Raw genomic sequence first — 14,394 nt, 5'->3', positions numbered from 1 at the left:
GAATGATAATGCCTCGTTCTCTACATTAATATTAAAGGAAAGAGAAAATAGAAAACTTTATAGCCACTATCAGCCCTCTGGACCATCCATCTCAAGTTTTGAGAATTGCTTCCCAAAAGGGTCGGGAACGGGATGAGTAGTGAGGAAGCTTCAGAGCCTAGAGATATTTTTTAGGCAGCCAGGAAAGCACTGACACAGATCTCTACATATATCTGGCTGTGAAAAGTCTCATTTGTGGTGATTTATATTTCCCCATAAAGAACCCTGTAGATAATATAAGCCTGCTGTGAGGCTGTATGACAACTTTCAAACCAAGAGTTACACGACCATTCTGTTAAAACGGAGCGAGAACAGACAAGTGGGAAACCCTGCAGAAGTAGCGTTTCTTCGGATGGAAGACCACAATCCCGTTAGTCCCGCATGAGCCCTGTCCAGTCAACTTTCACTGTGTGTGTGTGTTCCGTGGAAAGATTGGAATTTTCTATACTACAACATACTCATTTTCTCCCCTGAAGATCGACTATGCATCTGAGGTATGCATGCTTAGGCAGTTTATAACAAATGCCACATAGACATCACCCCATTGAAGTTCGGTTGCCTTCGTAAGTTACTAAAGGAGACACAGAGACTAGTATGCTGACAACCCCAAGTCAACGAAGTATAAACACCGTTATCCCAAGTGTCGCCGGTACGTTATTCCCATCTCTCCTGGCATCTGTTCTATGTAGCCCCACATGTACAACGAAACACAGAAGCCCATCCAACTATTTTCTGTTAACTCTGAACCCAATTTAATGCATCCCATGTTTATAGGGCGGAGCTTTGCAGCTTCTTCGTGAGATTACGCAATTAATCACAGGGGTTATTTCTGGAGAGGTGGCCACTTTTGACATATAGGGGAGAAAAGACGCAATCCTTTCATTTGTTTCTCTTTCGGCGTTTATTCAAAGCATGGGGAGAGGAAGCGAAAGGTGACATAATGCCTCCTCATCCCTCAGGAAATCAGAATGCTACATGCCTTCTCCATCTCAAACAGCATTCTGCATTCTCGAAGGGAGTACGAATAAAAAATGATTTTGTTGGTGAACTTCTTATCTGAATGTCAGAGCCTTTGAAATAATCAGACAATGGGGAGGCTGCTTAGGAGTCTCGGCTCCTTGTGGTTGATACCGCGAGTTCCCATCAAGTCCCAATTACTCAGGAGTTGTCACAGGTCCCTTTTCAAATTTCCGGAATGCTCTCAACGCCAACGTCCATGAAGCAGTTAGGTTCACTCTGGCTTCCATTTTCACAGGCCTGCTATTAATGTCTCGAACTCTTTTTAACATCTATGCTTCTCCTTTCGTCCACTCATTTAACAACATGTGCATCTCTTTTTAGAAAGATAAATGCTTGAAAGATCAGTACTGTGAATAGGTTAAAAAACAATGACGTCCTGACAAACATCCTGTGACCCTAGCAGTTTCTCTTAGGCCACCTGACATGCACAGAGACACCACCCCAGCCTGGGTGCTGCATTCACGGTTGGCAACAGGCCTCCTGATGTGCACAGAGACGCCAACACAGCCTGGGTGCTGCACTCGTGACCCAGCAGCACTGAGACCACACCACACACTCTCATTCAGAAAGCTGACATTAACACCTAGCAATAAACAATTGTTTCCATAAGAGAAAATTACAATTGACACAGGGGAAAATATTCTGAGGTCCCCGCACATCTTACAGGTTGTTTATTTAACTTTCATTTAAGAACTTTCGAATCCGTTCATGCTTTCCTAAGACAACCAGGGACATCTTGAACCAGAAACAATTCTCTAAACTCATTCTTTAAATGAAAAGGCACAGTCATGTAGGCTCACAAGAGACTGGTAGAACACACAAAGAGAATAAAAATGACTATTATCAGGAAGGGGGCTAATACTATGCCTGAAAGATGTCAATGTCCTACTGGACAAAAATGTTTACATTCTATTTAAAAAATTTTTTAAAAAAGCTAGTGTTTTATTTCTTCTTTAGAAAATATCAAAATCTGTTCCTAATAATCTCTTCGACTTTTTCTGTGTTAACATAAATAAATAGGCCTCAAAACACCACTTTCTAGGACACCACCTTAAAAATAAACCTGAAAGGGTAACTTAGTCCTTGAGAGTTCTACGAACATTTCTGTTATGAATGCCTAGGATCTCAGAACAGTTGCTACTGGAGGAAATAATGCCAAAAAGAAGGGCCCAGTAATAATAATAAAGACCAATAACAGGAAAGTGTGTGTTTACACATGCACGCAAACACAGACACACACACACACAGGAACAAGTATTGAGGTGTTAATTCTAAAAAATATATCGTATTTATAAGTTACCTCCCATGCAAGAGTAAAACAGTGCGTATGATTAAAACTTTTTTTTTTTTTTGGTTTTTTCGAGACAGGGTTTCTCTGTGGCTTTGATTAAGACATTTTGCATTCTGCATTATAATTGTACTATTTTCACATTCTTCTATTGCAATAAGAAAACTCATGAAAAAAAGTGGATTGGTGGAAACTTCTAAAAGCAAAAATAATTCCTAATGTAGATTACCAATGGAAGCCATCACAAATCCAGACATTACAGGGAATTTAAGACATCCATGGGTGAATATAATTCTGGCATAATCCTTCTCCTGGAACTAGTTTTCAAATGTAGTCTTTACATGGTTATGCATTTTCTTGAGTTAAAATACCAATTTGGGCTATTTAAAGTAACTTAAATTTCCAAAGGACACCAGTCGTTTCGGGTAAGGATGGTTGAATGCACCTGTTTAGCAGGCTGCTCATTCTTTAAAAGACAACACATTTCCTGACTTGGGAATAAGAAAGACCGTGGTAAAGAACTCCTATAGTCAAACCCATTTTACAGATGAAGAAGGGGGAAGCTTGGTAAGGTTAGACAACATCCCATCAATACACTAGTAACTAGGAGACTAGTACAGGAACTGGAGAAATGATCCAGGGGTTATGAACACTGTTTTTCCAGAGGACCTGGGCTCAATTCCCAGTGCCACATGGCAGCTCACAGCTGTCTCTTAACTCCAGATCCAGAGACCCTAGAGCCCTCTTCTGACCTCTTAGGCCACTGCATACAGACATGCATATAGACAAAACACCTAAATAAGTCTTCAGGAGACCAGGCAGATTCAAGCCCAAGGCTGCAGTGGCCAGAGTCCAGACATTTCTCTTCTCCTTTGATGCCATGGTATTTTCACAGAATTAAAAGCAAGCAATTGAGCTACTGCAGAGCGTGCCATACAATACCGCCTTCTTTAAAATTAGCCGTGTCCCTGTAGGTGGTGCATTATTATGACACATATTCATTCAGGTGTTGTTTGCAGAGCAGATCTCCCGGATGTGCTGCTTGACACTATTTCTCCTCGACATACAGTTTCCATTGGTATTGTGACTAAGCGGATTCTCTGTGTTGTTGAGCCCTCATCTGATTTTATAAACACTTCTGCAAGCAAATGCCACCCAGAGCCCCACATAAGTCACCTACAGAAAACTTCTGGAGCCAGATGGTAAGTGAAGGAGCTCTGCCTTCATATTAATGTTCCGCTGTTCTGCATATCTTTGTATCTATAAAAGGTTGTTTAATAACCACACTGTACAATCAGTTTCTGGATCTGGATCTGTCTTTTAGTAAAATTTAGGTTATTTTGTTGATAAAATGAGTAGGGTGTATTAGGATCATCTCACAGCCTAAGACAAAGCTATGCACTACTAAAGTATATGGACGATTGACAGTTAATAAGCATTCAAGGAGCAATATACTATGGATTTATGAAAAATGTGCCCATGCATAGAATGTGCCCAGCAATACATTAGATGCAGCAAAGGCTACCATCTTTTGCCCTTATATTGTCATTTTCTGAAAATGATACTTATATCTAGTAAATAATTCACTAATTTGCCTGGCAGTGGTGGCTCACACCTTTAATCCCAGCACTTGGAAGGCAAAAGCAGGCAGATCTCTGAGTTCAAGGCAAACCTGGTCTACAGAGCGAGTTCCAGGACAGCCAGATCTGTTAGAGAGAAACCCTGTCTCGGAAAAACAAGCAAACAAAACAACAACAAAACCCAATAAAGATTCACTAATTCGGGGGTACAGAGATAGTTATAATCTAATTTGGACACTTCACCACACAAGTAGCAATTTAGGGGTTCTGTTTTAGAAAATGCAACTTTTCTGGCTTTGGGAGTTGCCTGGAGTGACAGAGCTAGTAATATCTTCTGGAGATGGGAAAGCATCCTGCAGAGAGCCGCAGATGCACACACACACTGCTCTGTGTGTGCTCAGGAGACGGGCAAGCCAGCCCGCCCAACATTCAACATTCGTACGGGCTAAAGATCCTAACGCACGCCCTCACGCTTGTCTGTCAAGGACTTCGCTGTGTCCTTTTCTAACCTTAAAAAAAAAGTATCCTCTTCCTTCTGAAGTACAGAACTTTGATTTTTATCTTTTTCTTTCTTCTCCTAACATATGCCCCAAATCATTTTTTTAAGTTACCTGACCTTTGCCTCAATTTCTTCATTCACGAGAGAGAGAGAGAGAGAGAGAGAGAGAGAGAGAGAGAGAGAGAGAGAGAGAGAGAACACTATCTCGCAGTATCATCCTAATGCTCAGAACTGCACTTAGAACAGAGTCTGTGCTCTAGAAAAACTGTTTGCTCCTAGTTAGTGAACACGTTTTCCACGACAAACCGTATAATACATGCCACAGGGCAGAAACAGCTATGAACAATAAATCATAAATATTTAATGTCAGGAGTGATAAGCGCCTGAGGAAAAATAATAGCACAAGACAGTAAGAGGGTAGAGAATGATTTTTTTAAAAAGTGTTGTTTTTATATTTTTTTCAGGCCCTTGTGATAAAGATGTTTATCAACACACCTCTGAAAAGAGTGAGAGCAAGTGATGGTCAATGAGGCCGGGAGACATTACAGTGCCAAAGCCCCACCACTGGGGAGTGCTGCCTAGCTACAGGGAACAGAATGGGGGGAGGGCTGCAACAGGGAGGAAGATGGCTGGGGGAGGAAAAATGCCATCATGGAGCACCTTGTTGGTCTGGTTCAGAAAAGATGGGACAGGGCTGGGCAGCAGCACCGGGAACTGGGGAATCACAGAGGAGCCTGTCACACTGGCAGAGAACACAGACAGCAGTGACAGGGAGTGTAGGGTTTGACACAAATTTCTCTTCCGCGTGTTCTCAAAGCTCCCTTGGTCGCTAGCACTGAAATCTACTCGGCACCATGTGGGGCCACTGTACAGATGCTATCGAGGTGTGGACCTCAGATAAAAACTAATAACAGGAGGATATTAAAGTTTCAGGTAATTTCTGAACTCATTCATTTCAGCCACATTACTGTACAGAGGTGGCCGTAGAACTCCAAGAATAACAGATGACTTACTCAGGTTCAAATAGCTCATTACAGCAACCGACGGGCCAGGCAATCACTGCTTTTATTTCCCCCCTCAACAAAAGGCTGCCCTCAAATCAGTATTTCTATGGCCTTACAGAAATAATGTAACGTCCTCATTTTAGTAATTTCTCTGATCGCTTCTGGTGTATCTATGGGAGCAGAAAAAGTTGTAAACGTGTTCTCTATAGGTTAATATTTGCGAGAAAAATTTTAAAGTGTTCTTTTTTTAATTTCTAAAACTGCAATTTCCTTATAAAAAGTATTGACAGTGGGACACCAAGCTGTGATCTCCTAATGTGTACGGCCACATTCATAACCATAGCTGTCATAGGATGTATTCTGGCTCTGGGTATCAGTTTGAACATACCCGGTATAAAGTCTATATAAATGACCTATTGCCAGCCGGGCGGTGGTGGCGCACGCCTTTAATCCCAGCACTTGGGAGGCAGAGGCAGGCGGATCTCTGTGAGTTCGAGACCAGCCTGGTCTACAAGAACTAGTTCCAGGACAGGCTCCAAAACCACAGAGAAACCCAGTCTCGAAAAACCAAAAAAAAAAAAAAAAAAAAAAAAAAAAGACCTATTGCCTTAACCAGCTGACTGGCTGTTCTGAGAATCTATTACTACAGATAGAAACACCGCTGATCTTTCCGTAGCCACTTTAGGATGCCAATCTCTTATCAAGGGCTTGAAAACTGTTGGTCAGACTCAGGAGCAGTCCCGTGTGTCACAATTCTGCCTGTAGCCAACTCCCGAGAGAAGGGAGGGGGGCAGTGACAAGCCCTCATTTAAGACAAATAATGGAGCTAGAACACTGAAGGGTACTTTGTCCTGAAGATAAATCAGGCGCTCTACATGAGATACAGTCAACCAAAACATTTTCTTAATTTATGTAATGCAAAGAAGTTAAGAAAGAAGATAAGCCTCCTGAAGACGAAGGGGTATTGATGAGAATTCTCTGGTGTGTGTCTTGTCTGAATCTAGGTACCCCTGCTATGAAATGCTTGCCTTGCCTTTCTGCCAAATCTGTTGCTATCTTTCTAACACCCTACCTCACAGCTGAGCTCAAACCTAAAGCAGGACAGACCATAGGCTATGGGCTTCTTCCTCTTCCTGCTTCTGGAGATGCGAGGAGAGAGGTGTTAAGAGACTTGGTCCCTTTGTCCCCATAAGAACACTCTCTGATTTCTACTGGCGGGCAATTAAACTCGTTTCTGAGATGGATGTAACAAGTGTGAAGAAAAGCCATTTCCCAATCACTTTTTTCATTCCCCACATCTTAGGAGAAAGGAAATTCAACCGAGGGCCAATTCTCCCCGAAGAATCCTGTGCTTTAATTATGAGCAGAGCACATTAAACGTGCTAAGGCGTCCATGTTATCCCTGCCCCTGTTCTCAGCAGAGAAAGACAGGAGAGCCTTTCACTATGGAGCAGACAGGGAGGGACGCTTCTGAGGGATGAAAACATGGTTGGAAATTCCATTTAATTGAACACCAGGCCACTGTGCCTCTTGTAAATGAACATCGCTTTGCTGCTTAATTTTGTGCTATTTTACCTTTCATTAAAAAAAGTAATTTAAGTTAAACTCAGCTGAACAGCAAAAAGCTCTTGATATTTTGAAGCATTTTGGAACAATTACTTTGACGGGAGCCCTTGACAGTTAAATGACTCCGCTAAATGAATGTTATAGAAGACACATAATGATTTTTAGTGAAATATTGAATTTAACCACAAATGAGGAAAAACCTAGTCACAAGCACTACAGTATATGTGAATAACGTCTTGCTTATGAACCTCAATGGATTTTATAATTTCTAATAATCACGTAATCAACTAGTTGGCTGGTGAGTGTGTTTCCCATCTTGAGGCTGTCTCCTTATTTTCAGTTTCTGCTTTTGTTGGTTTTTAAATCTGAGAAGCCAATAAGAAGATATCAGTTCTGGTAATAATTTCCCCTTATAATACAGCAGTTTACAATTGGGGAATTAATGAAATTAATGCTGCCCCATCACTGAAAACCTCCTCCTTCCTGTTCCTCCCTCTGCTGAATAGGATTCTTTCACAGAGTCAGAACTCGCGAAGCTGAGTGCACTGCCTGAGACCGTGAGGGGTCACCGGGTGCCAGTGTTTCCTGCATCTGTGAGACTCAATCTTCCTTTTCTTATTTTATACACTGGATGTGAGATAGCATCAAGGCTTTTTACATGTTTTCTCATGACTAACAACAGAAGTATGTGCTGAAATAATAAAACTGGTACTGTTCAATTTCCTTTTTAAAATGCAATTCCAATACAAGCGAGAGAGCCGTGGCGACGGTGAAATCTGACTTACGATAAAATTCTGTTTTCTGAAGATGGAGAGGAGCTAGGAAACTCAGGGGCTCTAAACCATGTGGATGGAGACATTTGGATGGAAGAACTGAGTCAGAAAAACAGGAATGTTCTCTGTCTTGTTTGTCTGGCAGGCTGATGTGGGAAAGGGATGCCAAGCATTCAGAGTGGTATCAGGTGGATTTCTACACAGTGAGTGCAATCATGCTTCTTCATTCCTGACATAGGTAAGCCTCATGTCCTCCTGAGTCCAGACTGGCCCTTGCATCTTTACTCAACAGCTGTTCTTACCTGCACTCCCTCTTTACAAGCCTCCCCCTTTACAATCAATAGGGAATATCTTCATCTAGCACCTCCCGACACTTCAGAGCCAACGTGAGCTCCTCAATAAACGTACCACAAACGGACAAGTAAGCTTCTGTGACCTACTGCCAATAGTGAACACAGGAAAGGCCAGAGTCCAGCATCTAGACTCTAAGTATTCGATACTAAAAAAAAAATGTCCAGCTACCAAGAGACCTAGGGTTGGTATCAGCTAGAACCCTGTTATTCAACGTGTGGCCTGTAGGCCAGCAATATGAACACTACCTGGGCACCTGATGCATGCAGAATCTTAGGTCTAAAGCCAACATCTGTATGACAACCAGACCCCCAGGGGTCGCATGCATAGGGAAGTCTGAGAAGCACTTAGGAGTAATCTCTAACAGTGTGATGCCTCAACATGTAACGCTGCGTGTGACGGAGAGGAAGAGCCGTCCGTGGCACTATGACAAAGGCAGGTCTGCTGAGAACATTCAGAGTTCTCTCAGGAGAGTCACACAAGGCTCACAGGTGAGAAAGCAGTTCCCTGGGAGCTCTTCCTAGATCCTGCTTCACGCTTGCCTGTCGAAAGACACAGCTGCTCCTAATAACTGTCTCTTCTCGGTGCAAAGCAAGTATTTTATCGTCAGCCTGCTGACATTTGCAGGCGTTGTGGCTTTCTCCACGAAAAATGTGGATGAGAGAAAGGATATTGCTGACACCTGAATAAGAAATGCAATGACTCCAAGTTATGTAAATTTAATTATTTCCTTTAATTCTTTTTTCAGGAATCTTTTTTTTTCCCTTTCCCCAAGCTTTAAAAAAAAAAAAAAAAAAAAGTCCTGACAATTTTCATTTAAAAGAAATACCAGTCAGCAGTGGTTCACTGAACGGGCTGACACGCAATTTCATAGGGGAAGAAGCGGTGTGTCTTTAATCTAATTTGGGTTCTCAATTCCCAACTAATGTATCTAGGGACCATGATGTGTGCATTTACAAGGAGACATCTGTAATGCAGAGTCCAGCTCTGCAATTCTCTGCAACATAGGTTTGGGTTTTTTTTTCTTTTCTTTTTTTAAATGAGCCTGAGTTTTGCAGCTGCCCCACAACAGAATAAATCTCTATGTACTCACAGATGTAGAAATACTCTCGGCCTGGCCTGAATTCAAATCCTAGAGAAAAGGGAGTGAAGAGCTGGAATTTCTCAGAGAACTTCAGCGGTCCATTTGGAGAGTGAGGCCGGTTACATTCCCATCTCTTGAACCCTTTGGAAGTATGGTCGCAGGCACTGTAGCCATCAAAGTTCACCATGTAGAGGACATAGCGTTCAGTCTTATCTTCTGGGACAGAGTCCTCATAGTGAGGGCAGAAAACATCCAGGTAGTCATTGATGCAGACGTCAATGTGGTAGTCACCCCTCTGGAATCTGTTGGAAAGAGAAGGAGATGAAGATAATTCAGACAGGGAAAGTTTCCTGCTTGGAATCAACAGCGGAAGCCTCCAATAATCCTGGAGGTAAAACATTTAGTACAAAAAGTTCTTACTGACCACTGTTATAGCCTGATGTGAAAAGTCACAAATCCAACTGCACACCACACACACACACACACACACAGGACACCAGCCTGTAAGTAGCACATGCCTGCTTCAGTTCAAGTCTATAAAACTACAGCTTCTCTGTCTTAATTAATATCTTTCCCAATGAACTGAAAAGTATTTCACAGGCCACAGTGATGTGGGAAGTAAGAATCATATGGGTAAATCTTTCTCAGCCTAAAATCATGGCAGGAAAGCTTATAAAAACGCCTTTGTTTTCAGCTAGCAGGGAAATTCTTCCCTAAGCCCTCAGAAAGGTTCACTATAAAGCTGTGTTACTGCTGAAATACAACACTCATAAAGCCCCATAATCTTCAAGCCGGTCGGTCAGTCTCACATGAACACTTCCCAGCAATGATGAGCTGGTCAATTCCATTTTTGGACATCTCTAAATGTTAGAAACTTTCCTCCTATATTGAGCATAAATCTGCTTCTGTGTAATTTCTACTCACTGATCCTACTTCTGCCGCCTGGAGTTACAAAGGGCGCATCTAATTCCTCTTCCACAAGGTAGTCCATAAAACATTTGGAGATGTCAGCTGCGTCTGTAGCCTCCTTTCTCTGTACATGAAAATCCTTGTTCCTTTGGTTATCTCTGGGACAGTTCCTAGGTTCCTTCTCACTCTCAGTGCCTCCTCATTCCCTCCAGTTTCCCACTGAGTTCTTAAAATGGAGGACCCAAGCATATGAGAACCTCAGCACCGTGGGAATCAAGGTTAGCCCAGGAGAAACAGACCACTCTTATTCCCAATGCTAAACACTCTCGGGCAAAGATTCCTGTCTGAGGCACAACACTGTTCAAAAAGAAAGCGGGAGAAGCACTCACTTAGTGAGCCGACCTGGCTTTAAGGATTGTATCTGATGAGTCAAAGTCATAAATCACCCAGAGCCTTGGTAGAAGAGCAATTGGTATCTTGGTTACCCCCCACGGCTCCTCAAGTCTCAGAGGAGGAAGCATAGAAAGAGCAACTGGAGGTTTAAAAGTTCCAAATCAAAAACCAAGGGAAGGTATCAGAATATTTCCATTCCAGCTAGGATTCTTTCAATACACGGGCATTTCTTCCAAAGAGAACCGCGGGTGTTTATGTCTTTGTGTTTATCATGATCGTGAGTTTACCACTTCTTCATTACTGGCAGGAACTGATTTGTCAAGATGTACGGAAAGATTGTTGCTTTTAGGAGATTTCTGAACATCAAGGTAACATCGCTGCTAAAGTACAAAGAAAAGACATTGCAATGTTCAGATAAAAGGTGTCGGGCTATGAATCATCAGTACTCAAGAGTAGCCTGACAGTTTTGGATGAGAGCCAGACAAGAACTGCAGCAGAAGGTGATGCCCAGATGCACTTTAAACTATTATATTATTATTATTATAGATTTTAGAGACATGGGGGGGTGGTTCTTTCCCTAGTGTCACTCATGCGAGCTTGACTAGCATTTGAAAGTGCTCGGATTGAAAATGAAAATTAAAAACTGTCATTACCCGGATTTATTCTGATAGTCTCTTATTCTATAATTCTGTTGTTCTACAATTAAAAGCCACATTGCCACGTTTCTTTGGCACCTTGGGTTTAGTTTATCTCTTCCATTTTTTCCCTGTTAATGTCACTAAAATTTTAACAAAGCAAACTATGGAACAGAAAACCCATCCTCCATTGGGTTGATCAGTTGTCCGCCCAGGTGATATTGGACTTCCATGTGAGCTAAGTAAATTACTGAGTTGCCTATTTTAAATACGTGATTGTTCTAATAACTCATATTCTTTATCAATTGCTGAAGATGATAATCTTTCATAGCTAATTTACACTTCTATTTCAGATCCTTGTTTGCTTGTCTGTTTATTGAAACAGGTATTATGTAGCAGAGGCTAAACTTGAACTTGCCTGGTTGCCAAGAGTGACCTTGGACTCCTGAACCTTCCTGTATCTACCCTTCAGGGACAGGATTGTAGGCCTGTCTTGCTTCGGGTCTTTAACTTGCACATGTGTTTACTAATACATATGTCAAAGAATAGGCAATATCTAAATAAAACAATGACTAAGCGAAACCCCTGAAAAACATTTACAATGTCCTTAGGTATAAAAGAAAAAATAGGATTAGATATTCTAATTTTATAGCACACAGAACATGACTAAGATTGAATACTTACTACGTTACATTCATATCTCAGTTTAATATCCATCACAGAACCACTACTGTGCTATCTATTCAAAGACAAAGACACTGAGATTAACCCAAGTGATGTGCCCAGTGTTCACAGCTAGTAAAAGGCCGAGGGGAACTGAAACTAAAGCCGTCTGACCTCAGAGCTAATGCTCGTCATATTGTGTTTCCTAAGAGATTAAATTGCTGACATCAAGTCCGCAGGTCTGCTTCATATTCCCCAGAGGGACAAATCTCATTCTCAATGGAGTTTCGGATCTCTTTCCCATTTACTGATACAACACGCATTCGCTGTCCTGGGAATCTATGTGTTCTGCATATATGACATACATACACTCTGATACTCAAAACTACTATATCAAGCAGTTATAGTGTTTTACGTTACCAATCAGGAACAACATGCAGAGAGGATATCATTCTCTTAGCTCAATTTTTCACTATACAGAGGTAGTGGGGTTAAAGTCAGTAGCATATCCTGTCTTACAAACTACAATGGCCCTGCAGTGTGACTGTTCCACCACTCAGAAACACCTCTTCTTAAATGGTACCCTCTTAAAACGATGGGTACCAGTTTCCTTTAGGGTGACACCCTTACAGGACAAGCCTGCTTCTCTTCCCTGCATGCCCACATGAACATCAGCATTGACAAGAAGCCTTTGAAGGCAGTATTAGCTCTTGACTCATGCACACTGTCTCTCATAGAATTAAATGTTGTTAGGCTCAGCAGCCATTCACCTAAAGGGATTGTTTCCAACAGAAAACAGCTTTCACGAGCCTGGGCTCACACTAAAGACGAAATGCACATCAAGAAAAGATTCTGCATGCTATATTTACAGGTGCCGTGGCGACACGAAAACTGCCCTAAAGGTTAGCATGCTTTTTAGGGCCTTTCCTGCAAACGTCTTCTCTTTCTTACTTCCTCTGATTTTACCCACTGCATCTGTAGTGGTGACCTCTTTGAGATCACTGAATCTTTAATATATAATAATTAAATAAATTAAATAAGAAACTATAATATCTGGCAGGCCACCAGATAAGGGAACAATCATTTATCCAGTCTCTAAATCATCACTGTGGTTCACCCCGTAAAAGCATGACCACTCACCATATTTAGTAAGGGGGTTTCATCTGCGTAAGCAATTACACAATGTAACCTGAACAATGTAAATCTCTCAGGAGCCAGAAACATCCTACATCCATAGAAAGATGGCCCCTGTTTCTCACTGGGATCCATGGCTGGTCAGATCAATGCTCCTCACAACATACAATAAAATATATTCTCTTATCGCAAAGCTATATTTTACCCACCTATCAAAAATCTGTCAATAGATTGGTTGAGGGTCAATATCATCTCTATTACCAAAGGTCCATGTTACCTGCCTAAGAATAAAATTCAGCACAAAAATTAAGCCTCTGTAATCATCCCCAATACCCAGGGTGAGTCACAGAGTTGGTGGGAAGTTGGAGACGATGAAGCCACCTGACAGGTTAGAGGAAAGGCGCATTTCCAGAGGCGACTTGTGGCAATGTGACCACAGAAGTAGGGACAAGAGCTGGGAAGCCTGCCTCTAAGTACAGTATTTGGTTGGTGGCTTTCCATCATATTGCTAAATATATCTTGATTATCAATTTACAACCATTGTTAATATCTCTTCTCTTAGTTAACCTGTGCAGTGGAAGTGAATCATGACTTGAATCTCAAAACTCAAATCAAATAAAGAAATGACGATTGTCTTTTCATTTAGTTCTCAATGACATGCCCACAAATTCTTCCTGAGATATAAACTAAACTATCATTTGACAGCATTAGTTAGCTTGACCCATATGTCTCTGTTTTCCTACCTCCTTTATTTTCCACCCTGGAGCACTGGAAAATCAGACATCTAGCAATGAGTACTTGGTTTCGTTTCCAGTGGAGTTTTTAACTCAATCCTGTCCTTTAGTAAAGCAAAGAGAAAGCGCCCAGGTGTCTTTGTCAGGCAATGGCTTTCGGTGACACTGACATTTCCTTCTCCTCGACCATATGCCCCTGCATCATGGGCTCTGACAGCTAGAGACGGCAAACGCCAGAAAGACACAAGCAGAGCAGTAGGAGCACAATCATCCCCCAGCCATTTTCTCCCGTAGCCTTCCTCCTCCCGCTCCTTCCCCCTCTGCTAACGCCAAAATGCATTTCATCTTCCTAGCTGGAAAAGGAAGGGGACGGTGCATATTTAAAACATTCTAAATTGGCCTTTAGCGTATGTTGCTGGCACAGCAGAGAGCTTGCTTCCAGGGAAATACATGGTGAGGTATTTTATCAAGTGGCTCCTGAGCGAAGTGTCTTCACTCCATAAATACAGACATGGTGTCACTGGAAGGAGATGATGCCATTAGAAGTTAGGGAGCTTCGGGGCACTTTTACTCCCCTTCGGGTAATGTCTTGAAGCACTCAACAATGAAAATGTTATCTCTCCCCAATCGGACAGTTGATGACTACATTTTAAATACATCTTAATATGTCAAGAGGTGATTGTTTTAACATTCCTATTTGAATAGGACTCTGCTGTCACCTC

At 41.9% G+C, this 14,394-nt stretch overlaps 1 protein-coding gene across 2 annotated transcripts in view; it reads right to left on the bottom strand.

Annotated features, from left to right (window-relative positions):
* Efna5 (ephrin A5) overlaps nt 1-14,394 on the bottom strand; it is a 280,036-nt gene that overhangs the window by 36,684 nt on the left and 228,958 nt on the right. For both annotated transcript variants that reach the window (XM_057763288.1, XM_057763289.1), the window contains exon 2: nt 9,214-9,506. In XM_057763288.1, coding sequence (XP_057619271.1) covers nt 9,214-9,506 — 293 coding nt within the window. The remainder of the gene's footprint in view (nt 1-9,213; nt 9,507-14,394) is intronic.

The sequence above is a fragment of the Chionomys nivalis genome, chromosome 2, assembly GCF_950005125.1.
Source record: "Chionomys nivalis chromosome 2, mChiNiv1.1, whole genome shotgun sequence".
NCBI lineage: Eukaryota > Metazoa > Chordata > Mammalia > Rodentia > Cricetidae > Chionomys > Chionomys nivalis.
This window is presented reverse-complemented; position numbering and strand designations above follow the sequence as displayed.